The sequence below is a fragment of the Ascaphus truei genome, chromosome 17 (genome assembly GCF_040206685.1).
Source record: "Ascaphus truei isolate aAscTru1 chromosome 17, aAscTru1.hap1, whole genome shotgun sequence".
NCBI classification, from domain to species: domain Eukaryota; kingdom Metazoa; phylum Chordata; class Amphibia; order Anura; family Ascaphidae; genus Ascaphus; species Ascaphus truei.
Genome location: NC_134499.1, coordinates 13,171,210 through 13,196,674, shown reverse-complemented (window position 1 = coordinate 13,196,674; position 25,465 = coordinate 13,171,210). Strand labels below are relative to the sequence as shown.

Sequence of the window (25,465 nt, the reverse complement as noted above, 5' to 3'; positions counted from 1 at the left end):
TTCCCCTGCAAGGTCCAGTCAGTATGGCTCCGCGATGTCAAATTGCGCACGTTACCATGACAGCGTGACGTCACGGTGTCACGTTTCCCTGATAACGGGACGCCTTATGGTGCTACGTGGCGCTTCGTTGTCATGGGAACGTGCCGCTACGTAGCACCCCATTGTCATGGCAACGGCCGTCACGTGATGCTGTGATGTCACGTAGCATCCCATTGTCATGGCCACGCTGCGTCATTTGAAGTCACGCAGTTTTGTTGACGGGCTTTAGAAGGGGAGATGCTTCCGCCGCCCGAAGATGTTTCAAGTAAACCCGAAGCCCGGAGATACGCGGCCGAAACCCGGAGTGGTGGCAAACCTGGTGTATACTCTTCCCGCCCTGTTATAAATGACCGAAAATCTTCTAATTTAAATCAAGTACTGCATGACTATTAATTGCTGTGAATGACAGGCGTGTGTATTTTATTAATACAAATGTGCTTTTTTAATTGTACTTTGGAGTATCATTACATTTCTTCCAGTCAAGCAAAATGTTCGTTAAATGAAGAACCAGCATGCGCCATTTTATATACCACCAGTTTATTTACTTTAATATCACTCTATCCAGTCAGGGACCTCTTCATAACGAAGTATTTATATTATTATCCTGAAGTCTGCCCTGTTGCCAGGCAACAGGTATTCCGCGCCGACACATTGCCAGTCACAAGATGGCGGCCGACTCAGCGTAGGACCGCAGACGCGACGGTCCGGTAGCGAGGTGGCCAGCCAAAACATGGCGGCGCCTCAGTGACGAGTCGGAAGTGAAGCAGCTGTCACCGGAGTGCGGCGGGTGAGGATGGCGACTGACGGGGACTTTCTCCTGCGTTACAAAGCCGTGTCCAACAAGCTGAAGAAGTGAGAGGGGACAGACACCCTCCCTCATTGTGCGAATATCCCATCCGCTTTGCCCTCATATCCCCTCTCCCTGAGCTTATTGCCCCTTCATTTCTCTGCTGTACCATGGTTTCTGCCACTGCACTTACTGCGCTTTTCCCCAGCGCATCATCTCTGTATTTCACACCCTAGTTCTTAATCATCTCTCATGATGTTTCTGCCCCTCCCCTTTCCGTTCTGCCCCTCCCCTTTCCGTTCTGCCCCTCCCCTTTCCGTTCTGCCCCTCCCCTTTCCGTTCTGCCCCTCCCCTTTCCGTTCTGCCCCTCCCCTTTCTCTGCTCTCCTTCTCCTGCAGACCCCTAATCCCTGATACCCCTCTCAAAGGGGTGATAATGGAGATAGCCCTGTTAGGGTAGAACTAATAGGGGGAGGACTATCTCTGTTACTCCTCTCCCTATCACCCTTGTTACCCCTCCCCTGATACCCCTATCACCCTTGTTACCCCTATCCCCCCTCCCCTGTTACCCCATCCCCCCTCCCCTGTTACCCCATCCCCCCTCCCCTGTTACCCCATCCCCCTTGTTACCTCTCCCCTGATATCCCTATCCCTTGTTACCCCTCCCCATCTCCTCCCCCTGTCACCCCTCACCCTGTCACCCTGTTACTCCTATCCCTGTTACTCCTCCCCTATCACCCCTATTCCTGCTACCCCTCCCCATTTCCCTCTTGCCCTCCCTCATTTTCCTATTACCTTTCCTGTTTTTCCTGCTGCCCCTCCCACTGTTGCCCTCTCTCCTACTCCCCTGCTGCCCATTCCCTTTCCCCCCTCCTGCCCCCTCCCTGCTCTCCAATTCCCTTCTCCCTACCGCCCTTTAATTCACCCTTCACCCCCTCACTGGTTTCCCAAACCATTTGGATGGGTTCCTGTCAGATAACCGCCCTGCCCACCCTACTAAATGTACAGGGCGTCACTTTCCCTGTCTCCAGCCTTTCGTGTCTCTGCAGAAGTGTTTCACATGTGCAAAGTCGTGTATTTTATTATTATGAAGTAATAGCCGGGGTTGTATAATACCCAATATTGTATATTGGTTAGAAAGCAGCGAGATGTGTACGAATCATTGAGAATCTGTCTCTTACAATCGCACCTTTTTACTTCTGTAACCATAGGAGATTTTTACGGAAGCCAAATGTCGCTGAAGCCAGTGAGCAGTTTGGTAAGCGACCCTAAATATCCATCCTTGATGTGCAGTTACATTATTATTATTTGTATGGCACATACATGTTCTGCAGCGCAGTACCACGCGGGAGGGGGAGCAATAACATTGGGTGACAAAAGAGGACGTGCGTGTTAACATAAACTGACACAATATAGCAGAAAGAACTTTTGAGGGCTGGATTTACTAAACAATGCTAGCTCCAAGGCACTATTTAGATGGAGCGGATGTAGGTTGCCTTATGATTTATCATTGTTGAGCAGATCTGTCCTTAGAGTGTACAGAGATGCTCGCCACCTTTGCACAGCACCAATAACTCTGCAAAAATCCACGACACACCTCCTGTTTGCCTAATAAAACAGCCCCCGCATAATGTATATAATCTGTTGTATATAGTCCTGTCCAAATCCATTTATTTGATACATTTTGCAATGCTGGTTCAACCATATGCCTTGTTATATATTTACTGGCACTGAGTTTGAAGCAGGAGAACCTGGATCTAATCTCAGTGTCAGCTCCTTGTGACCTTGGGCAAGTCACTTTATCTCCCTGTGCCTCAGGCACCAAAATCATAGATTGTAAGCTCCACGGGGCAGGGACCTGTGCCTGCAAAATGTCTCTGTAAAGCGCTGCGTAAAACTAGCAGCGCTATACAAGAACTATTATACACACGTGTACGTATACATTATTCTCTCACTATTTCTCTCTTCCTCACCCGTTCCTTGTCTCTTTGTTTCTCTCTTTCTCTCTCCCCCTTGTTCCTTTTCTCTTCCTCTCTCTCCCCCCTCAGGTCAGTTGGCTAAAGAGCTTAAGCAGCAGGACTGCCTCCAGTATGCCGGCTTCTGTAACTTGGCCATGGCTCGGTAAGTTAAAGCCGTTTCACCACCAACCCTCTCTTCTACATATATAGCCCACGTAGTGTTGCATTGGGTACGACCCTTATCATGCTATCAGTACTTTAATGGAGCCGTTCTTCCTATTTGTGTTTTTTTTTTTTTTACTCCTCCCATTTATTTTTTAAAGAATGGGAACCAGAGACCACCTGATTGAAACGCCACTATTCATGTCAGGGGACCCCCTGTTCACGAAATGCTTACCAGTGAAGTTATTGGGTTAAAATCCCCTCCAGGGGAAACAAAATGGCCGCCAATCTCGGGCCAATAGGAAGCTGAAATGTCACGGGGAACCAGTACTTACATCTTTTACCACCGGGATCACTATCACCAGATAGGACACAATAATTGAATAAACTAAAGTTTATTCTGGCAAGCCAGCAAGCACACAAAGTACATAATACGGTACCAATATACACTCACCAACTGGGGGTCTGGGGGGCAATCTCTAGCCTCAACTAGGTGCTGGAGCCTACTTCAGAAGGCTTATCCTGTCCGCTTCACGTCCCGTGCTTCTCCAGCGCTTCGCCGCTGAGATCAGTGCTTGTGTGTGCTCTTTTACACAAAGCACTTTTGAATCTCCTGCCAGCCGTGTCTCCGAGCAGCTCCAAAATGTTCTCCACTCAGTGGGCTTCTCCGTCAAGCGCAGTGCTATTCCACACTGAGCACTTTTGAAAAACCCGCCAGCCGAGTCTCCGATCGACTCCAGAGATTATCTCTGCTTGTCTCGTACTCTGATCGGACAGTCCCCTTACATAGACCTCGGTTGCCTATGTTTTACATGGAGCAGGGGCTGCCAACCAATCACAGCGCGGATCGTGACAGTGCTGCCAATTAATATGAGGGCTCGCGCGGCTGCACCAATGGGGAAAGGGGGCCGTCTTAGGTGCTCAGGACCGCTTTTGGATGACTGGAAAGTGGGGAATTGGAAACTGCATATGAGGATCGCGCCTACGGGGCTCAGACCCGGCAACGGTTCTCTTTGGCCAGCCCCAAATCTTCCACCGGAAAGGCACATCCAGGTCTGCGGGAACAAAAGCTCTACGCCGCTGAGAGCCCCATCCTGGACCTGATACTCATCCCTTCCCCGCTCACCATTTGTCCCAGCACTCAGCCTCTCCCAGCCCTTTGTCATGATCCAGCATTTCTATGCAGGCAGCTCAGTTAAGTGAATTACTGTGTCTGCCTGCAGAGAAATGATTACACATAATTTACAGTACTGGCTTGCTAAACTGGGGAGAATACATTTTACAGGGAATAAAGTGCTTTTACAGATATATACAGTTACTACATACCCTGTTCCCCGTCTATCCAGTTTTCCCCCTACCAGACATCAGACAGTGATTAGCTCTTTTCTGGAAGGGGTTACACGAAACATTACATATATTGGCCAAAATTAGCCTCACACAGGCGGCCATAACACACGGTAGTGGGGCAGCCAGCTAGGCGTTACCTTTATTATGTGAGGCTGGCAACCCCTACCGTGACATGGAACATCACCAGTTGGGGCTTCCTATTGGACGGCCATTTAAATCCCCTTTAGTTGCCATGCAGTAATAGCGGTAACTTCACCAGTTAGGATCATGGGAACCAGCGGAGACCCCTGAGCTGAAATGAGTGGGCTTCATTTATAGAGGACCCTCCCAATCCAATCCTGTAAAACAATGGAAGTTAGGGTTGATTACTCGTTTAATCCCTTGGGCTAAAACAACATCAAGACTGAGTATTAAGGATGAGAGAGCAGCAGTAGGCCCTGTGTGGGGGCCGAGTTCGGGGCTACTTGTGAGTGATCGTGACTACGTGACGTCTCTCATTGCAGGTGTGAGCAGACGCTGTTTAACGCCCCAGGGGAAGCCATGGCGCTGACGGAGGCAGCCCGTCTCTTCTTGCAAGAGGAGAAGGAGGCTCAGCGCTTGAGGTGTCCGGGGTTTGAGGAGCATCTGCAGGCCGCCATCAACTGCTTCAGCTTTGCCATCAAGGTGAGTGAGGCTCCTGTCGTGAGGGCAGAAATCAGAGCAGCACAGATGCTGTATATCCAAAAACAGTCACACTCTTTTTAAAGGGTCAGTCCCTCCTAGGAGCAAAGTGTACTAATTGCAGTGACATGTTTAAGGTGTCAGTCCCTCCTAGGGGTAAAGAGTACTAATGGCACTGACATGGTTAAGGGAGAAGTCCCTCCTAGGAGCAAAGTGTACTAAGGGCAGTGACAGGGTTAAGGGAGAAGTCCCTCCTAGGAGCAAAGTGTACTAATGGCAGTGACAGGGTTAAAGAGGTCAGTACCTCCTAGGGGCAAAGTGTACCAATGGCAGTGACAGGGTTAAGGGGCCAGTCCCTCCTAGGAGCACAGTGCACTTACAAATGGCAGTGACAGGGTTATGGGGTCAGTCCCACCAAGGACCACAGTGTACTAATGGCAGTGACATGGTTAAGGGGTAAGTCCCTCCAAGGAGTAAAGTGTACTAATGGCAGTGACATGGCTAAGGGGTCACATCAGGGTGATTTAATTTTTTTTTTTTTTTAAAGAAATTCAGATACCAATACATATTTTTAAATAATTTGTTAAGGGTCGTGGAGTATTTAAAGGGTCAATCCATGCTAGGAGCAAAGTGCACTAATGGCAGTGACAGGGTTAAATGGTAATTCCATGCTAGGAGCAGAGTGAGCTGATTTTTAAATGAATTTACAGTTTAAAAAATGGCTTTAAAAAAACATTGGACGTCACCATGTATACAATACTCCTGTCCCCTTTATGCGCTGTTATACAGTACTCCTGTCCCCTTTATGCACTGTTATACAGTACTGCTGTCCCCTTTATGCGCTGTTATACAGTACTGCTGTCCCCTTTATGCGCTGTTATACAGTACTCCTGTCCCCTTTATGCGCTGTTATACAGTACTCCCGTCCCCTTTATGCGCTGTTATACAGTACTCCCGTCCCCTTTATGCGCTGTTATACAGTACTCCTGTCCCCTTTATGCGCTGTTATACAGTACTCCTGTCCCCTTTATGCACTGTTATACAGTACTCCTGTCCCCTTTATGCGCTGTTATACAGTACTCCTGTCCCCTTTATGCGCTGTTATACAGTACTCCTGTCACCTTTATGCGCTGTTATACAGTACTCCCGTCCACTTTATGCGCTGTTATACAGTACTCCTGTCCCCTTTATGCGCTGTTATACAATACTCCTGTCCCCTTTATGCGCTGTTATACAATACTCCCGTCTCCTTTATGCGCTGTTATACAGTACTCCTGTCCCCTTTATGCGCTGTTATACAGTACTCCTGTCCCCTTTATGCGTTGTTATACAGTACTCCTGTCCCCTTTATGCGCTGTTATACAGTACTCCTGTCCCCTTTATGCGCTGTTATACAGTACTCCTGTCCCCTTTATGCGCTGTTATACAATACTCCTGTCCCCTTTATGCGCTGTTATACAATACTCCTGTCACCTTTATGCGCTGTTATACAATACTCCTGTCCCCTTTATGCGCTGTTATACAGTACTCATGTCCCCTTTATGCGTTGTTATACAGTACTCCTGTCCCCTTTATGCGCTGTTATACAGTACTCCTGTCCCCTTTATGCGCTGTTATACAGTACTCCTGTCCCCTTTATGCGCTGTTATACAATACTCCTGTCACCTTTATGCGCTGTTATACAATACTCCTGTCCCCTTTATGCGCTGTTATACAGTACTCCTGTCCCCTTTATGCGCTGTTATACAGTACTCCTGTCCCCTTTATGCGTTGTTATACAGTACTCCTGTCCCCTTTATGCGCTGTTATACAGTACTCCTGTCCCCTTTATGCGCTGTTATACAGTACTCCTGTCCCCTTTATGCGCTGTTATACAATACTCCTGTCACCTTTATGCGCTGTTATACAATACTCCTGTCCCCTTTATGCGCTGTTATACAATACTCCTGTCCCCTTTATGCGCTGTTATACAATACTCCTGTCCCCTTTATGCGCTGTTATACAGTACTCCTGTCCCCTTTATGCGCTGTTATACAATACTCCCGTCCCCTTTATGCGCTGTTATACAATACTCCTGTCACATTAAACTGCGTCTTTAAACATTAGTCTTTCATATCGTGCAGGTTTATATTGAACTGAACCAACCGGTGATGGCGGCGAGTCTTTGCCTGGAGCTCGGGAATGCACTGAAGGTTTGGAACTGTACAGCTTGTAGTGTGGGGACCGTTCAGCTTGTAGCGTGGGGACCGTTCAGCTTGTAGCGTGGGGACCGTTCGCTTGGAGCGTGGGGACCGTTCAGCTTGTAGCGTGGGGACCGTTCGGCTTGTAGTGTGGGACCGTTCAGCTTGTAGCGTGGGGACCGTTCGGCTTGTAGCGTGGGGACCGTTCAGCTTGTAGCGTGGGGACCGTTCAGCTTGTGGCGTGGGGACCGTTCAGCTTGCAGCGTGGGGACCGTTCAGCTTGTAGCTTGGGGACCGTTTAGCTTGTAGCGTGGGGACCGTTCAGCTTGCAGCGTGGGGACCGTTTAGCTTGCAGCGTGGGGACCGTTCAGCTTGTAGCGTGGGGACCGTTCGGCTTGTAGCGTGGGGACCGTTCAGCTTGCAGCGTGGGGACCGTTCAGCTTGCAGCGTGGGGACCGTTCAGCTTGCAGCGTGGGGACCGTTCGGCTTGTAGCGTGGGGACCGTTCAGCTTGTAGCGTGGGGACCGTTCAGCTTGTAGCGTGGGGACCGTTCAGCTTGTAGCGTGGGGACCGTTCAGCTGTAGCGTGGGGACCGTTCAGCTTGTAGCGTGGGGACCGTTCAGCTTGTAGCGTGGGGACCGTTCAGCTTGCAGCGTGGGGACCGTTCAGCTTGCAGCGTGGGGACCGTTCAGCTTGTAGCGTGGGGACCGTTCAGCTTGTAGCGTGGGGACCGTTCAGCTTGTAGCGTGGGGACCGTTCAGCTTGTAGCGTGGGGACCGTTAAGCTTGTAGCGTGGGGACCGTTCAGCTTGCAGCGTGGGGACCGTTCGGCTTGTAGCGTGGGGACCGTTCGGCTTGTAGCGTGGGGACCGTTCAGCTTGTAGCGTGGGGACCGTTCGGCTTGTAGCGTGGGGACCGTTCAGCTTGTAGCGTGGGGACCGTTCAGCTTGTAGCGTGGGGACCGTTCAGCTTGTAGCGTGGGGACCGTTCAGCTTGTAGCGTGGGGACCGTTCAGCTTGCAGCGTGGGGACCGTTCAGCTGTAGCGTGGGGACCGTTCAGCTTGTAGCGTGGGGACCGTTCAGCTTGTAGCGTGGGGACCGTTCGGCTTGTAGCGTGGGGACCGTTCAGCTTGTAGCGTGGGGACCGTTCAGCTTGTAGCGTGGGGACCGTTCAGCTTGTAGCGTGGGGACCGTTCAGCTTGTAGCGTGGGGACCGTTCAGCTTGTAGCGTGGGGACCGTTCAGCTTGTAGCGTGGGGACCGTTCAGGTTGCAGCGTGGGGACCGTTCGGCTTGTAGCGTGGGGACCGTTCGGCTTGTAGCGTGGGGACCGTTCGGCTTGTAGCGTGGGGACCGTTCGGCTTGTAGCGTGGGGACCGTTCGGCTTGTAGCGTGGGGACCGTTCGGCTTGTAGCGTGGGGACCGTTCGGCTTGTAGCGTGGGGACCGTTCGGCTTGTAGCGTGGGGACCGTTCGGCTTGTAGCGTGGGGACCGTTCGGCTTGTAGCGTGGGGACCGTTCGGCTTGTAGCGTGGGGACCGTTCAGCGTATAGCGTGGGGACCGTTCAGCTTGTAGCGTGGGGACCGTTCAGCTTGCAGCGTGGGGACCGGTCAGCTTGCAGCGTGGGGACCGTTCAGCTTGTAGCGTGGGGACCGGTCAGCTTGCAGCGTGGGGACCGTTCGGCTTGCAGAGTGGGACCGTTCATGGGGACCGTTCAGCGTGCAGCGTGGGGACCGTTCAGCTTGTAGCGTGGGGACCGTTCAGCTTGTAGCGTGGGGACCGTTCAGCTTGTAGCGTGGGGACCGTTCAGCTTGTAGCGTGGGGACCGTTCAGCTTGTAGCGTGGGGACCGTTCAGCTTGTAGCGTGGGGACCGTTCAGCTTGTAGTGTGGGGACCGTTCAGCTTGCAGCGTGGGGACCGTTCAGCTTGTAGCGTGGGGACCGTTCGGCTTGTAGCGTGGGGACCGTTCAGCTTGCAGCGTGGGGACCGTTCAGCTTGCAGCGTGGGGACCGTTCAGCTTGTGGCGTGGGGACCGTTCAGCTTGCAGCGTGGGGACCGTTCAGCTTGCTGCGTGGGGACCGTTCAGCTTGTGGCGTGGGGACCGTTCAGCTTGTGGCGTGGGGACCGTTCAGCTTGCAGCGTGGGGACTGTTCAGCTTGCAGCGTGGGGACCGTTCAGCTTGTAGCGTGGGGACCGTTCAGCTTGTGGCGTGGGGACCGTTCAGCTTGTAGCGTGGGGACCGTTCGGCTTGTAGCGTGGGGACCGTTCAGCTTGTAGCGTGGGGACCGTTCAGCTGTAGCGTGGGGACCGTTGGTTGGTGGAAGGCGGTGGAGACATTATGCGGCCTATTCTCATATCTCCGAAGTGTGATACACCGCTTGTAATGAGCCCTTTCCGATGGGATCGGCGCGCTTTGCTATGCTGTAAGCCCTTCTCACATATCCAATGCGTGTCTAAAATTCTTTTTTAGAAGCAGTTTCACTCCGGCTCAGCCAATCCCATCGGTTTGTCAAAAACCCCAAACGCGCATTTTTTTGTTTAAAAACAAACCAAAAAAAAAAACTGCTATTCTCGTAGCTCCGTTATACAAACCGCTTCTGAAAACGTGCATTTCTTTCCCGCCACCTCCAGGCTGGCGAGATCGGGATTGTGCGAGTTACATCCAGAGCCTGAAAAATGGGTTTGTCTGAGCGAGCAAAACCCACCAGTCAGACTGGGGACGGAGTTAGCTCCAGCTCAGGTCACTCCGCTTCTACCGCGCGTACAATCCGCGCGTCTGGCACTTGTTATAGAAACCGTTTAGTAGATGCGGTTTGCAATAGAGAATAAGGGTTTCTCTCACATTTCATCCCGCTTCTTGTGAACGTGTCACACCGCCCGGTTTGGCAATGACCACTTCGGAGCGACTAGAATAGGCCCCATAGAATTTGACGGCAGATAGAAACCACTTGTCCCACCTAGTTTTCCCATGTTCCTGACCGATGGGAAACCCTATCAAATCCCTTTGTCTTTCTTTCATATTTAGGATACCCTTGTGCCTATTCGAAGCAGGTTTGAATTCCCTTACTGTATTGAGTCTCTACCACCTCTGCTGGGAGGCTGTTCCATGAATCCACCACCCTTTCTGTAAAGAAGTACTTCCTCACATTCCACTTAGCACTTCTCTCTGAAATAATATGCTTCCCTCCTGCTATATGTTAAAGTCTCTTATCATATCCCCCGCCTCTCCCTTCTCTCCTCCAAGCTGGACATGCCGCGGTCCGAATGACCTGCATTAACCTCTTCCTTCCTGCTCTCCGGCCTAGGACATGAACAAGCTGGGCGAAGCCATGGTGTATTTCCAGAGAGCGGCCGAGCTGCAGACGCAGGTTCCCATTGAGTGCTTGCTGTCTTTGGGATACGTGGCGTCCTGCAAGATCCTGGCCGGTGAGTAACCGTGACGGGAAGTAATCATTGTGCCGTCCCCTCTGCGAACTCGGAGGTAGGGGTTTTAGCATAAGGGGTTATTGGGTTAAGGTTAGGGGTTTACCTTCACGGCGAGCTGCCCTCCGCAGGTGATCGGCGGCGAGTTGGCTGCGGTGAGTTGTCCTAGATCGTAGCTGGTGTCCCCCTAAAACCGACAGCTGATGCTCTTCAACGCCACGGCTCCAATTCACTGATGTGCACATTCTGAATAGAGACACTGATATACACCATGCAATGTGCATTATACACACTCGCTGATACATGCAGACCCACACATGCTTATATACTGCTGACATCGGAAGCACGTGCTGCTTTGTATATGAGTACTACGCCCCTGTCTGTGGTAGACTCTTTACCCGGCTGCCATTGTCCTGGACACCTCATGATGTCAGATCTTCCATGCCCATCCCACCCCTGACTGCAGGTGATTATGATGGAGCCTTGGCCGTGTTCACGGAGAAGCAGCTTCTAGCTCAGGAGAAAGGTATCCACACCCCTGGAAACAGCCTCCCAGTAGGTAAGGAGTGACGGTCTTCATTACAAAACGTAGAACACAGTATTGTTTTAAATAAAGTTTATGACCGCTAGTTATACCTACTGTGTGGATAACAATTGCGAACGCAGGCTCCAGCTAAACCTTTCTCACGGCGTTTGTCCAGACCTGTCAGTGTCTACTTATTTTCTCTCCCTCTCCCCTTCTCTCCCCTCCAGATGATGAAATATATGTGTGTGTGTGTATATGTCTGTTAGCGAATAAGTAGAAAATACATGCGGGGAGCTTTCCTCATTAGTGCGGTTTATACGATAAGCCCTTGTAGGATGCGGTAACTATCTAAGATAATGAAACAGTGATTGAATATCTAATCATGTGGAGTCTGAGGTCATTATATCCTGAAACAGCTATTTTATTTATATAAATATATATTTTCTATTAACATTTTGTACAAGTGGATGATTCATGGGGATATAAATTCCAATCACTTTAGTTTTTGATTGTCTAAGCCTACAGATTATTATATGTAAAGGAGCATCCCGCGATGCTGTACAAATTACTAACATGCTGCAATAAAGTAACGTACAGTAGCTCAGTTCAGTTGTATAACGTATTCTCTACCCTTTTTAAGGGATCTTTCATCAATAACGATGTATTTAATAGCCTTCCAAATTTACGACCAAACACCTTGACAAGCACAATACAAATGTCCGACACATGCTGCTTTTGGAGGATCAACACCTAGGAGAGGAAAAAGGCAATTTTTAGAAAGTGATAACTGTTGGGGTTTAAAATATCATTAAAGTCCAAAGCAAGTTATAATTAAATGCGTTTTAGAACAGTAAAAGGTTTCGCAACCAACAAAGAATCAATACGAGTATTTCAATCTTAGGCTACGCTTATAGTGCCGGCGACGGTGATGTCAGGCTGAGGTCACTGGAAAAAGCAAATTGAGATGACTTCCAGCGATCGCGACCAAGCCGTCGCTCCGTCTCGTCGCACTTACTATAAACGCATGCGACGGCGGCAATGCATTTGTTTTGACTCAACGTCTCTGTCACCGTCACCGGCACTGTAAGTGCAGCCTTATCCATCTAAAAAATGTTGGTGTTCGTGCAAACTGGTTTAGAATAGGCAACATAGACTTGTCAGAGAAAGGAAGAAAGAGCCCCAATGAACAGAACTCAATATCAATGTATATGATTAATTTAAAATGTAACCTTTATTAGGTATAAAATAATGATGGACACAAAACACAACATAGAAGAATTACACATATAAATAGAGGATATGTGCACAAAGGCGGTCATCTCGTTAGAGCAGACCCTAGTAGGGTTAGGGAAATACATGGATGTATACCCTCTAGGGAGGCGTGACACACTCAGATGATAGTTATATGAACGCAATGTATCACTGACTAGTTCATAAACGTGGAGTGTCCTAGTTATAGAATCCTCCAGACACAATAGCTACTCCACAAAGAGAGAGAGTATCAGCTAACACAATAATATTAAAAATACAGCTGATTTTTTTTTTAGATCTCCGGTCCACTTATCCAATGTAAAAATACTATTTCTGAGGTTGGTCTGTATAATCTAAGTTTCCTATGTCATCATTTCTTAATAATGTATTGAAATAATTGCATCAAAAATATGGCAAAAAAAAGGATTTGCGTGAGCAGTGAAATATCCTCCATTTTCCCCTAGTAACCGCCTGTGGAAATGTAGGGTTACACTGAGCATAGTAAAGAAGGACTATTGATTATTCACCAATGTGTGTCACAGAGTTAGGCTCCAACCTGGGACCTACTGTATGTGCTTCAATTCTCTAATATCCTCCTCAAGGATCTAAAAAAGAGAAGTAAACAAAAGGTTAGGAACCAGCGCTCACAAAAATAGAACGATGTTACACTCCCATGCTATCTGCAACCACATGGGCTTATTCAAGGGATCAGAATACCCGGGTCATGCGTGTATTCCCTCCCACTAATAGGTTACGCGTTTCGCGTAAATGCGTCCTTCATCTGCCCGCAGATGGTCTTGAAACGCGTTGCCCTATGAATGGGAGGGAATAGCCTCAGGATCCTGTTATCTTGATCCCTTGAATAAACCCATGTGATTGCAGACAGCATGTGAGTGCAGCATCCTTCTCTGTTTGTGAGTGCTGGATCCTAACCTTTTTTGTTTCGTTCCACAGAACACTTGTTGGAAACAACTGGAATAGCGGATGAACATCTGTATGGCAGAAGTTGAACAGATGTTGAGGGAACTGGATAATTAGTTTTTTTTATGAGGTGTTCTCAGTACTAGAATAACCTTCATGATCTGTTACCCTAAATATATCATTGTTTATGCTACGAAAGACAGTTTTTTCTTTTGACCTCTGTTCTGACCGCAGTGTAAATATACCCTTCCTTACAGGGGCATTTTTGGACGTCATAGTAAAGTGTGAAGTCTCACGAGTTCTTCTTCTTATGTTGTTACAGGTAAGGAAGGATTCTGTTATCTTAAAATCTGTGCAGTTCATTTTCACACTTTGCGGTGCCGTCCCCTTTATCTCACAAAAACCAAACACCCCTCCGTATTTAACTTCCTTAACAAATTCTAGTCATTTCTAAAGTAAACGTGTCACAGTCTGGTTTCTTCGGAAGTTTTACTTTTCAGTAAAACAGCACAGTGCACGTCCGACCTTGGTCTGTTCCCTCAATGTCAGAGGACCAAGCCTGAGAAGCGTGGGCCGCCGTAGGTCAAGCCCTGCTTGCTGTAACTGCAAAAGGGACGAACTAATGGAAGGGAAACCTCAACGGGTTTTTCTAATACTTCCAGGTGCCTGATTAAACAATCAAAAAGGCTTTGATCTGCCACATTTGTAAACATATTAACACACGTGCATCCCTTCAAACTCCTGCATAGCAAGCGCATTGCCATGAGCGTCTGAGGCAGGATTAGTAAGTAGATTGACGGTGCTGTCTGCAGCTATTACACACACACTGCAGAACAAATCCTGATGCACATTACCTGCCCAGTTGGTCCCTCGGTGTTTAATAAGCACTTCCTAGCAGGAGTCCTTTGCAGGCTCTAATCACTATGCAAAGGCAGGGCCTCCCTTCTCACTATGAGCATGTGTAAGTGTCCATAGAACAGGAGGAGAGGAAGCAGCCGATCACCGTGTGCAGCATCCGTATGTGTTACTACCCCAGCTTATTTTTGAGGAAGACGGTTGCATTGGGTCAGGGATGGCCAACTTCAGTCCTCAAGACCGACCCCTTTCCCCCCCCCCCCCCCCCCCCAACATGTCAGGTTTTCAGGATATCCCTGTTTCAGCATGGGTGACTGAGCCACCTGTGCTGAAGCAGGGATATGCTGTTGGTGGCCCGTGAGGAATGGAGTTGGCCACCCCTGCATTACGTGATGTTATCTGTGCGGCGGCAGACAGTGGGAGACAGTATGTGGGGCGAGATGGACCATTTGGTCTGCCCCAGTACTGGCAGTTCTTGTGTTCCCATGGCGTCTCGTTTCAGCCTCCCCCACAGAAGCTGCTTCCTGAACACGCGCAGACGCTGGAGAAGTATGACTGGGAGTCATTCGATAGCCACAGCCATGGTAGGTCGAGTGAACACCGCTTGTTATAGCTGCTGACCCTGTCAGCTCGTGGCAAATTGAATGCAGATCTCACAAGGGGTGATGCATTAGGGCACATTTGAAGCAAAATGAATACAAATTGCATACATTTTATCTTAATGTATCAAGTGATCTTGTGAATTGGGGAGTATCAATAGGAACAGCAGATTAGGAGATGTATCTGTGGGTCACTATTTTTATCCTGTATTTGGGTTTGAAAATCCCTCGAAGTCTGAAATGGTGTAAAACACGCACTTTCCTTACATTTAATACATCACCCCACGGTATCTCACGCTGCATGTGTGAAAGCATGAGAGAGATACTGTCCGGACGCATTGGGACGGATCTATCGTGCGCCGGTACTGGTTGGCGCGCCTGATCCAGCGTTAACGCTAATACACGTCGATGGGAGACGATGCCGTATCCGGTGCTCTCACCTGTAATGGCGCTTGATGAATCTGCCCCATTGAGGTAATATCCCTGGTGTTCGGAGTGGCTGTATTAAGTGAGGAAGCTCGTTTTGTTGCGGAGTGTGCTGGGAAGAAGGAAGAGGGGTATCTTCTTATCTCACCAGGAGGAGAGGGACATAGGGGTGCATACTGTAGTGACCTTCCATGAAGGTTTATGGTTCCCCTAAACCAGGACTTGCCAACTCCCGTCCTCAAGAACCTCTAACAGGTCAGGATTTAAGGATATCCCTGCTTCAGCACAAGGGATTCCGTCAAAATGACTGAGCCACCCGTGTTGAAGCTAGGATATCCATAAAACCTGACTGGTTGGGAATATGTGCTGCAAACCATTTCCAAGTCCCCCACCTTCTCCCGCTCCCCAGGACTTCTATCTTTGCCTTTGTCATCCTACCAGTATTCACCACCATTCCCACAACTGTATCCTCAATCAAGACGTTCATGTTCACATGGCCACACTCCAGTACTTGTTTTACCTCCTTGTTCAGAGTTTGTAGACATCTAAAGACGGGGCATGCCTGGGCCTCAAGCCTCGGAGCAGCGTTAGGTTGTTGGGAGGGATTGAACCATTCTATCTGTCATTTCTTCGTGCATTCTGGGATTTGTAGTCCAGCCGAAGTGACCCAGAGCTATTTGGTAGCCGTATCTGGGACCTTCATTTCTCATGCTGCTTATAAAAGGAGATCTAGGACACTCAGACTTTAGGATGGGTAGTGTGAGCCTCAGCCCTTTACCACAGCACCAGCCTGCCCCAGCCCCTCTGTGGCACATGGCGGAGCGATCACATGATCGTGATGTCACTGATGATAGAAGAGTATCCTCTCCCGTTCTTTGCCCAGTCAGATTGCATTCAGTGCTCAACAGGAGCGTACAGCGCATTCTCCCCATGTAAACTAGCAAAATGCCCATGATATAGCCACTACACCAGGGGGGGCGGGGGAGGGGGCAACTCCAGTCCGCAAGGGCCACCAACTGGTCAGGTTTTCAGGATGTCTCTGCTTTAGCGACGACTGAGCCACCTGTGCTGAAGCAGCGAGATCCTGAAAACCTGACCTGTTGTGGCCCTTGAGGACTGGAGTTGGCCCGTCCCTGCACTATACCATGGGACTCCTCACGTGTAGACCTTACTCGACGTGAGACTTCATGTGGTGCTAACTACGGCATGGGACATTCAACGGATTAATGATGCAGGAGCTGATATTGTGATATCTCTATATATCAGCATGCTTATTCTTAGGGAGATCCTGAAATGCAGCATTTCATTTTAAAGCGCATAGTTCAAAATACATATTAGGACAGTGTGCTTACAGTACCTTAACCGTCTATTATATTTATACAGTGAATTAAAAAATACATTTATTGCAAAAAAGTAATTGTACAAATATTAATATAATCACGGAAAATCTTCCCAAAAAGTCTAAGTTAAACTTGTTATCAGACTTTTTGGGAAGATTTGCCGTGATTATATTTATTTTGGTCAGTTTACTTTGTGAGGTATTTAAAACCAGAGACAGAACATAAAACACAGACAGAGTTCAGTGCACATCCAGTGAAACCCATACACTGTACAGTGCCTAAATATATATGTATAAATATCTATTAAATAAAATGGTCTTTTAGTTTAACATTTTTGGCCAAAATTGTTGTAAGCCCCTGAGCCACTGCACGGCAGACCACAATTTCAGGGGTCCCTAACACTAATATAAATTCTTAATAACCTGTGCAATGCCAGGAGGAATGATTTATAATAAATCTGTCAATATTAGTTGCAAAGTTCTAAGTCTGATTGAAGCTTTTATTCACCTGTACATTACTAGGAAAAGCACTCTGTATTAGATTTGTCACAACCAAACTGCAAGCAAGCAAGTTCCCCTGAGTGGGAGATGCTATGGAGTGAGCTTTTAACCATTTAAATGTGGGAGGGGGTAAGCTTCAATTAGGTAGGAGGTTGCCACCCTCCAATCAGCCAAGACTAGCTGGACAAGAATTGTAAAACATACTGGACACCTAACAAGCTCCTATTGAACCCCCAAAATAACCACAACATATATATAAGCATATGAGTGTCACAGAGGAGTGCTACTGAACATGGCAATATATATTTAAAACCAGAGACAGAACATAAAACACAGACAGAGCTCAGTGCACATCCAGTGAAACCCATACACGGTACAGTGCCTAAATTTATATGTATAAATATCTATTAAATAAAATGGTCTTTTAGTTTAACATTTTTGGCCAACTTGCTTCCTTGCAGTTTGGTTGTGACAAATCTAATACAGAGTGCTTTTCCTGGTAATGTACAGGTGAATAAAAGCTTCAATCAGACTTAGAACTTTGCAACTAATATTGACAGATTTATTATAAATCATTCTTCCTGGCATTGCACAGGTTATTAAGAATTTATATTAGTGTTAGGGACCCCTGAAATTGTGGTCTGCCGTGCAGTGGCTCAGGGGCTTACAACAATTTTGGCCAAAAATGTTAAACTAAAAGACCATTTTATTTAATAGATATTTATACATATAAATTTAGGCACTGTACCGTGTATGGGTTTCACTGGATGTGCACTGAACTCTGTCTGTGTTTTATGTTCTGTCTCTGGTTTTAAATATATATTGCCATGTTCAGTAGCACTCCTCTGTGACACTCATATGCTTATATATATGTTGTGGTTATTTTGGGGGTTCAATAGGAGCTTGTTAGGTGTCCAGTATGTTTTTCTTTGTGAGGTAGCAAGTTTTGATTTTTCTGATGTAAATGTTTCTATGTAAGGGTATTATTGTACCTGATGTAAATGTTTCTATGTAAGGGTATTATTGTACCTGATGTACATGTTTCTATGTAAGGGTATTATTGTACCTGATGTACATGTTTCTATGTAAGGGTATTATTGTACCTGATGTAAATGTTTCTATGTAAGGGTATTATTGTACCTGATGTACATGTTTCTATGTAAGGGTATTATTGTACCTGATGTAAATGTTTCTATGTAAGGGTATTATTGTACCTGATGTACATGTTTCTATGTAAGGGTATTGTATTGTACCTGATGTACATGTTTCTATGTAAGGGTATTATTGTACCTGATGTACATGTTTCTATGTAAGGGTATTATTGTACCTGATGTACATGTTTCTATGTAAGGGTATTATTGTACCTGATGTAAATGTTTCTATGTAAGGGTATTATTGTACCTGATGTACATGTTTCTATGTAAGGGTATTATTGTACCTTATGTACATGTTTCTATGTAAGGGTATTATTGTACCTGATGTACATGTTTCTATGTAAGGGTATTATTGTACCTGATGGTGAAGCTACTGCAGCTTAGCACCAGTTACAGTTATTAACACAGGGTCAGTGCAAGTTCTGTTCTTTGTGTTTTATACAGTGAATTACTTGCCAGAAGAAGTGTTTTTACTGCTGCAGTCTGTTGTGGTAAGTATCATATACTATAACTGCATAACTATTCAGTGCCACTTACATTGTAAAATCTCCTTTCTCGTATATATTGCCTGTTGCGTTCTCAGAGAGAGGTTGAACGCGTTGCTCAGTGGTAATGACGCTGCCTTTTGAAGTGCGTAAACATTGGTTCAATTCCCGGTGTCGGCTCCTTGTAACCTTGGGCAAGTCACGTTATCTCCCTGTGCCTCAGGCACCACAATTAGATTGTAAGCTCTACGGGGCAGGGAGTTGCTATGGCTGCAAAATTCTATGTATTATAAAACCAAATATTATTATGATGTAAAAATACTGACCCTCCAAAATGATCGCTGTTGTGAATTTTCTATAGAACTGGATTGTAAATGAGGCCTAATCCCTGCCACATAGCCGTTCCCACGTCATACTTCCTTTAGATACGTCTAAGGGTTAAATAATGTAACTATGGTGTATTTAGGGTTAAGCAATGGAGACAAAACATTAGAAATGGCGGTGATGTGGATCGTCTCGCTGCCGTCACTACGTAATATAAGCCGCTTTGCGGGATATCGGCATCGGTCCTGGGAAGTGTTCCTCTGTGCAGAGGGTTTCTGCTTCGGGCCTCACGTTCTTTGTTTAATTTCAGATGGCCTGCCAGGAAAACGATGTGGAGTCGCTGAAAGTCCTGCAGGTGGAACTCTGGTGAGTTGCATGAGGAGGGAGGGAGCTGCTGGAAAGCATTGGAGGTTTCCGATGGCGGGCGCTAGTACTTTTTTACTTGGACACAGTCCATGATATGATTTGTTGATATCATTTATAGGGTTTCTACTAGACATGGGGTGGCCCAACTTTAGTCCTCAAAGGACACAAACAGGTCAGGTTTTCAGGCTATCCCTGCTTCAGCACAGGTGGCACAGTCATTCTGATCGAGCCACCGGTGCTGAAGCAGGGATATCCTGAAAACCTGACCTGTTGGTGTCCTTTAAGGACTTTAGTTGGCCTCTCCTATACTAGACCAACGGACATTAATATATACAGCAACAAGGAGAGAAGGGGCTATGGTGGCAACTTTACAACGACGAAGTGCAGGAGTGAAGCATATTTCAGAGAGAGAGTAGTGCTGGAAGGTCATGCTCGGAGCGTGAGAGGCTTAGGGGAAATGTGAGGGAGTACTTCTGTACAGAAAGGGTAGTAGATTCATGGGATACCCTCCCAGCAGAGGTGGTAGGGGCTATTACAGGAAGGGAAGTGTAAAATGTTTGGGATCGACATCAGGCTAAATCCTAAATATGAGATAAAGCCGACAATCAAATAAGGTCTGAGGTTATACAGCGGGTAGGGAAATGGGCGGCCACGGGAGCCACGTGGTTCTTACCAGACGTCATATTTTAGGTTTCTATTAAAATGTAGTAATTAGAGAATATTGTTTTTTCTCTACCTTTCTTTCTGTGACTCTCTGGGTAAAACTTGCACCCGCCTCATGTGAACATATCCAACAAAATACCCCACACAGCAGCGCTCCTCCCGATTACACAATACCCCACACAGCAGCGCTCCTCCCGATTACACAATACCCCACACAGCAACGCTCCTCCCGATTACACAATACCCCACACAGCAGCGCTCCTCCCGATTACACAATACCCCACACAGCAGCGCTCCTCCCGATTACACAATACCCCACACACAGCGCTCCTCCCGATTACACAATACCCCACACAGCAGCGCTCCTCCCGATTACACAATACCCCACACAGCAGCGCTCCTCCCGATTACACAATACCCCACACAGCAGCGCTCCTCCCGATTACACAATACCCCACACAGCAGCGCTCCTCCCGATTACACAATACCCCACACACAGCGCTCCTCCCGATTACACAATACCCCACACAGCAGCGCTCCTCCCGATTACACAATACCCCACACAGCAGCGCTACTCCTATTACGCAATACCCCACACAGCAGCGCTCCTCCTGGTTACACAATACCCCACACACAGCGCTCCTCCCGATTACACAATACCCCACACAGCAGCGCTACTCCTATTACACAATACCCCACACAGCAGCGCTCCTCCTGGTTACACAATACCCCACACACAGCGCTCCTCCCGATTACACAATACCCCACACAGTAGCCCTCCTCCCGATTACACAATACCCCACACAGCAGCGCTCCTCCCGATTACACAATACCCCACACAGCAGCGCTCCTCCCGATTACACAATACCCCACACACAGCGCTCCTCCCGATTACACAATACCCCACACAGCAGCGCTCCTCCCGATTACACAATACCCCACACACAGCGCTCCTCCCGATTACACAATACCCCACACAGTAGCCCTCCTCCCGATTACACAATACCCCACACAGCAGCGCTCCTCCCGATTACACAATACCCCACACAGCAGCGCTCCTCCCGATTACACAATACCCCACACAGCAGCGCTACTCCTATTACACAATACCCCACACAGCAGCGCTCCTCCCGATTACACAATACCCCACACAGCAGCGCTACTCCTATTACACAATACCCCACACAGCAGCGCTCCTCCCGATTACACAATACCCCACACAGCAGCGCTCCTCCCGATTACACAATACCCCACACAGCAGCGCTCCTCCCGATTACACAATACCCCACACAGCAGCGCTCCTCCCGATTACACAATACCCCACACACAGCGCTCCTCCCGATTACACAATACCCCAGCAGGATCTTTGTAGTTATATTTGACTGGCTGAAGCACATTCTTATTTCACTGCTAAAGCAGCACCTCCATACTAATTTGCACCTCCATACTAATTTGCACCTCGATATTAATTTGCACCTCCATACTAATTTGCACCTCCATACTAATTTGTGCGGGTTAATAAAGGCGCAGTCCCCTCAAAAATTAACATATTGTGTCAGTGAATTCATTGTAATGCCATTTAAATAAGATTATCTAAGTTAATTTATGTATTTATTTATTTATTCCTACCTGTTTTTTTTTTTTTTTTTACCTTATTTCTTTTTATTTAAACAGACCAAAAGCCTGCAGTAGTGTGTCTGCATGGCAATCTCTGATGTTTCATCTCGCTTGTTCTCCCTTAGCGGGAAGCAGAGAGAAGTTTTTTCATGAAGACTTCAAGGCGATGTATCAGAGAAGCTGTCTGATCGTGAGCTTCTCTGATCAGGCCCTTTGAAACCCAGTGATGTCACAAAGTGGGAGGGGCTTAGCGGCAGCAAGAAAAATACTTACATTGAACGTAACTAGAGAGGGGAAAGCGGACACACTACTGTACGCTGAAGAAATTTGTGCTGATTATGTGAAGCAGAAACCAGGCTTTTAGTCCGTAGGAGAAACGGACACATCGATTTGCTTTAATCCTTTGAGTGTCTGAATCCGGATCTCAAGCACGTGACTGCTTGGTGCAGCGATCACGTGGCCATGGGAAGAGAAAGGAGACTAACCCACTCCTTGTTGACTGGCCTATCGGAGCAGTCAGTGCGATCGAACGTGTCTTGCATGACATACCCTGTATGTTGAAGGCCCCAAGACCGCCGACCCGACCCTTTTCACATTCAGGATACTTCTTTGGCCATTCAAAGGGTTCAAATAGAGGTGTCCTTGAGGTCAGCTGGACCTTGTCTGATATGTACGTGTGTTGCTTTGGTTGGTGTTCCGATGGTAGAGTGGCCAGCAGTGTGTTGTGAATCTTTGCAGTGCGCGTCACCCCAGCACCGTCTGAGCTAATCATGGTATCATTTTACTGTACGCTGAGAACATAACGCAGGGCCAACGTCACCGCTGATTAATACTTTTACAAGTGTCACACGCATCATCCAATGCCATTTTGTTTTACTTTGCAGGCCACTGTTGACAGCTGAACAGAACCACCTGCTACACCTAGTTCTGCAGGAAATGATTTCTCCTTCGGGTCAGGGTATCTGAACCTTCCAAACGTCACATCCCCGAGGACGATCCACCAATCACAAGCACTCTTACTGGTCTGACAGGGACATTGAATGAATGATCCTAAAGGTGCATGTAAACATGGCCGCCCTCACGCCAACTGCTGAAATAATGGCAGTTGCTATTGTTCCCGGACATGTGACTTTCAGGTTTTTACATCATTTGTTTTGAAGATGTTTCTTTCCACCTATTAACCGTTTTGTTACCAGAGGGACCGGCAATGCATTGCTTTGTCACATGTTCAAGCGAATGACGCCTTTTAAAGGAAGTATGTGGACTGGGAGCATTCCTGCAATGAACGGTCAAATGTGTTGGTGCCGGCTGTGTTGTATAATAGTCGTCTTTGTTCTAGTTGGAAATATTAAAGGTGCAATCCCACGTAGCTGGCCAGAAAACAACCTTTTGTGTATTGAACAGTGTAATTAGCCGTCCTCAATAAATTGAACCATGTTAATAGCAAAGATTAGGCCACTTTTATATTTTGAGAATAATAGAATAATTACAAATTGCCTTTCTTACAGGCCTCTGAATGACATGAGTGTTTGTCATCCAAGTGTTTTCTTTCCCCTTATCCCCCCTGTCCTTATCAGGGAGGCAGTAAAGATAGGGGGAGAGAGGGGGCTCTGCCTGTGCAAACTCTTGTAGAACGCACAGTGACGTTAGACAGAAGGGAGCAGCCGGAGGAGATCCAACCCCCTCCCAAGTCTCAGCTCCCCATGTCTACAAACTTACTTTGATAAACTATTACATGTAGGTGGCAGATTTGGGTTAAAAAGGTGTCAATCACCCAGATGTGACCACTTAACCCTGTCACTGCCATTAGTACACTTTGCCCCTAGGAGGGACTGAACCCTTAACCCTGTCACTGCCATTAGTACGCTTTGCCCCTAGGAGGGACTGAACCCTCAACCCTGTCACTGCCATTAGTACGCTTTGCCCCTAGGAGAGACTGACCCCTTAACCATGTCACTGCCATTAGTACACTTTGGCCCTAGGAGAGACTGACCCCTTAACCATGTCACTGCCATTAGTACACTTTGGCCCTAGGAGGGACTGACCCCTTAAACCAGAATTAAGATGAAGCAGCGTTGGGTGGGGACGGTTTTGCCCTCTCCCCTACTTCATACTGTAGGTCTGATCTGCTTTTCCTGCCTAACCCACAGCAATAGGAAAGACCCTCGCACTGCCGGGGCCCGCCCATTGGAGTTTGCAGTGAGTTAGAAGCCATTAGCAGTAATGGGGACATGCAGCAGCTGTATTTCCCACTGCCGTTCCCAGCTATCCACATACATGTAATACAATGAGATCACACTGCCAGGCGACTGTCTCACTGACACTTTCACTGGTTCCATTATTGAGCAAACGTGTAATAACCAAGATAAGCCATGAAAAGCACAGGATACGCTGCAGACTCTGCTGCTGTGAAGGACTGAATCACAATGGCGGACATTTTAAGATTCCCTGCAGAAAAAAAACATCCCCCCCTCGCCCCCCAAATGAGTTTATTGAAGGATTTTCCATTTATTATGATCAGCATTTAAAAGAGAAAAGTAAATGCATGTTGTCCAGAGAAACAATTATACTGGCTCAGTGTAACTGCATCAATGTTCTTTTCTATGAATCATAATATAAATCATAATATAAAGTACCGTATTGTGATGGGAGCTTTTTCTTTCATGCATTCTGCATCATTATGTCACATTTCCTCTGCACCTAATTTCAGGGCTGCTCAACTCCAGACCTCAAGCCACCCTCAACAGGTCAGGTTTTCCAGATATACCTGCTTCAGCACAGGTGGCTCAATCAAGAAGCTCACCTGTGCTGAAACTGAGATCCTGAAATCCTGACCTGTTGGGGGGAAGGAGGGCGGGGGCAGCTTGAGGTCTGGAGTCCAGCAGCCTGGTGTGTGTGTGTGTGTGTGTGTGTGTGTGTGTGTGTGTGTGTGTGTGTGTGTGTGTGTGTGTGTGTGTGTGTGTGTCAGACCTCATCAGACCTGACATTCAGCGCGACAGGTGGAAGGCGATGGCAGTGTAATCAGCGCTGTACAAGTTCTTCACTTCAATGGGACTTTATAAAAACGTCAACGGCAGATCAGAACCACGCGACCCACACAGTCTGACCATTTACCTACCGTCTGTAAAAGCGCTGACACTATTTGATACTTGGCTATTGTTTGTATTTAGGATTTAACACAAGACAAGAAGCCTCAGTGCTGCATCCAATAAGACAAATGATGTAGTTAAATACTAATCTGTTTTTCTTTTTATAAGTGCGGGTTATTATGTTACATTCTTGAGCCAAAGCATAGTGAGCTTGCACACCTCGCCACAGTGTCCCCTCTGCAAGTCCTGACACCATCTCTGCACCCGCAAATAGCTCTCCTAGCCTCTCTAGTGGAGGGAGAACTGTCTCAATAGACTGCTCATTCCCAGGTGCATAACAAGACCGGCCATTTAAAAGTGGGATGAGGGAGCTTCAAACCAAGGAGGAGGGTGTGTGGCCTTATGTCTATCCCAAGGAGGAGGGTGCGTGGCCTTATGTCTATCCCAAGGAGGAGGGTGTGTGGCCTTATGTCTATCCCAAGGAGGAAGGTGTGTGGCCTTATGTCTATCCCAAGGAGGAGGGTGTGTGTTTGGATTTAGGGTTTAGCCTTATGTCTATCCCAAGCATGTGTGAATTCCTTTACTGTGTTAGCATCTACCACCTCTGCTGGGAGACTATTCCATGAATCTACCACCCTTTCGGTGAAGTACTTCCTCATATTTCACCTGGCACTCTCCAGCTTCAGAGAATGACCACTTCTACCACTCCTCTTTCTCTGGCATTTGCTTCCCTCCTGTATCTTGTTGAGTCCCTTTACATATTTGAAAGTTTCGATCCTATCCCCCCTCTCCTTTTT

The 25,465-nt window shown here is 47.5% G+C and overlaps 1 protein-coding gene across 3 annotated transcripts; it reads left to right on the top strand.

Moving 5' to 3' along the window:
- The first annotated feature begins 717 nt into the window (after positions 1-717).
- Positions 718-23,027, top strand: LOC142467956 (40-kDa huntingtin-associated protein-like). Of its 3 annotated transcripts, none has more exons than XM_075573976.1 (12): positions 722-891; positions 2,037-2,083; positions 2,874-2,946; positions 4,796-4,955; positions 7,076-7,144; positions 10,435-10,555; positions 11,019-11,111; positions 13,508-13,572; positions 14,608-14,689; positions 18,569-18,615; positions 19,244-19,299; positions 22,464-23,027. In XM_075573976.1, the coding sequence occupies exons 1-12, from the start codon at positions 833-835 to the stop codon at positions 22,543-22,545; spliced, it is 954 nt and encodes a 317-aa protein (XP_075430091.1). In that variant the 5' UTR covers positions 722-832; the 3' UTR covers positions 22,546-23,027. The 3 variants fall into 3 exon arrangements, with proteins under 3 accessions (XP_075430092.1, XP_075430091.1, XP_075430093.1); XM_075573978.1 differs by having other exon boundaries at positions 725-826; XM_075573977.1 differs by lacking the exon at positions 11,019-11,111 and having other exon boundaries at positions 718-891.
- Positions 23,028-25,465: the final 2,438 nt, after the last annotated feature.

Coding starts and splice junctions, on each gene's coding strand:
- LOC142467956 (XM_075573976.1), top strand. CDS start 833: ATGGCGACTGACGGGGACTTTCTCCTGCGTTACAAAGCCGTGTCCAAC. Junction 11,112..13,507: donor TGGAAACAGCCTCCCAGTAG/GTAAGGAGTGAC, acceptor CCTTCCTTACAG/GGGCATTTTTGGACGTCATA. Junction 14,690..18,568: donor ATTCGATAGCCACAGCCATG/GTAGGTCGAGTG, acceptor TGTTTTATACAG/TGAATTACTTGCCAGAAGAA.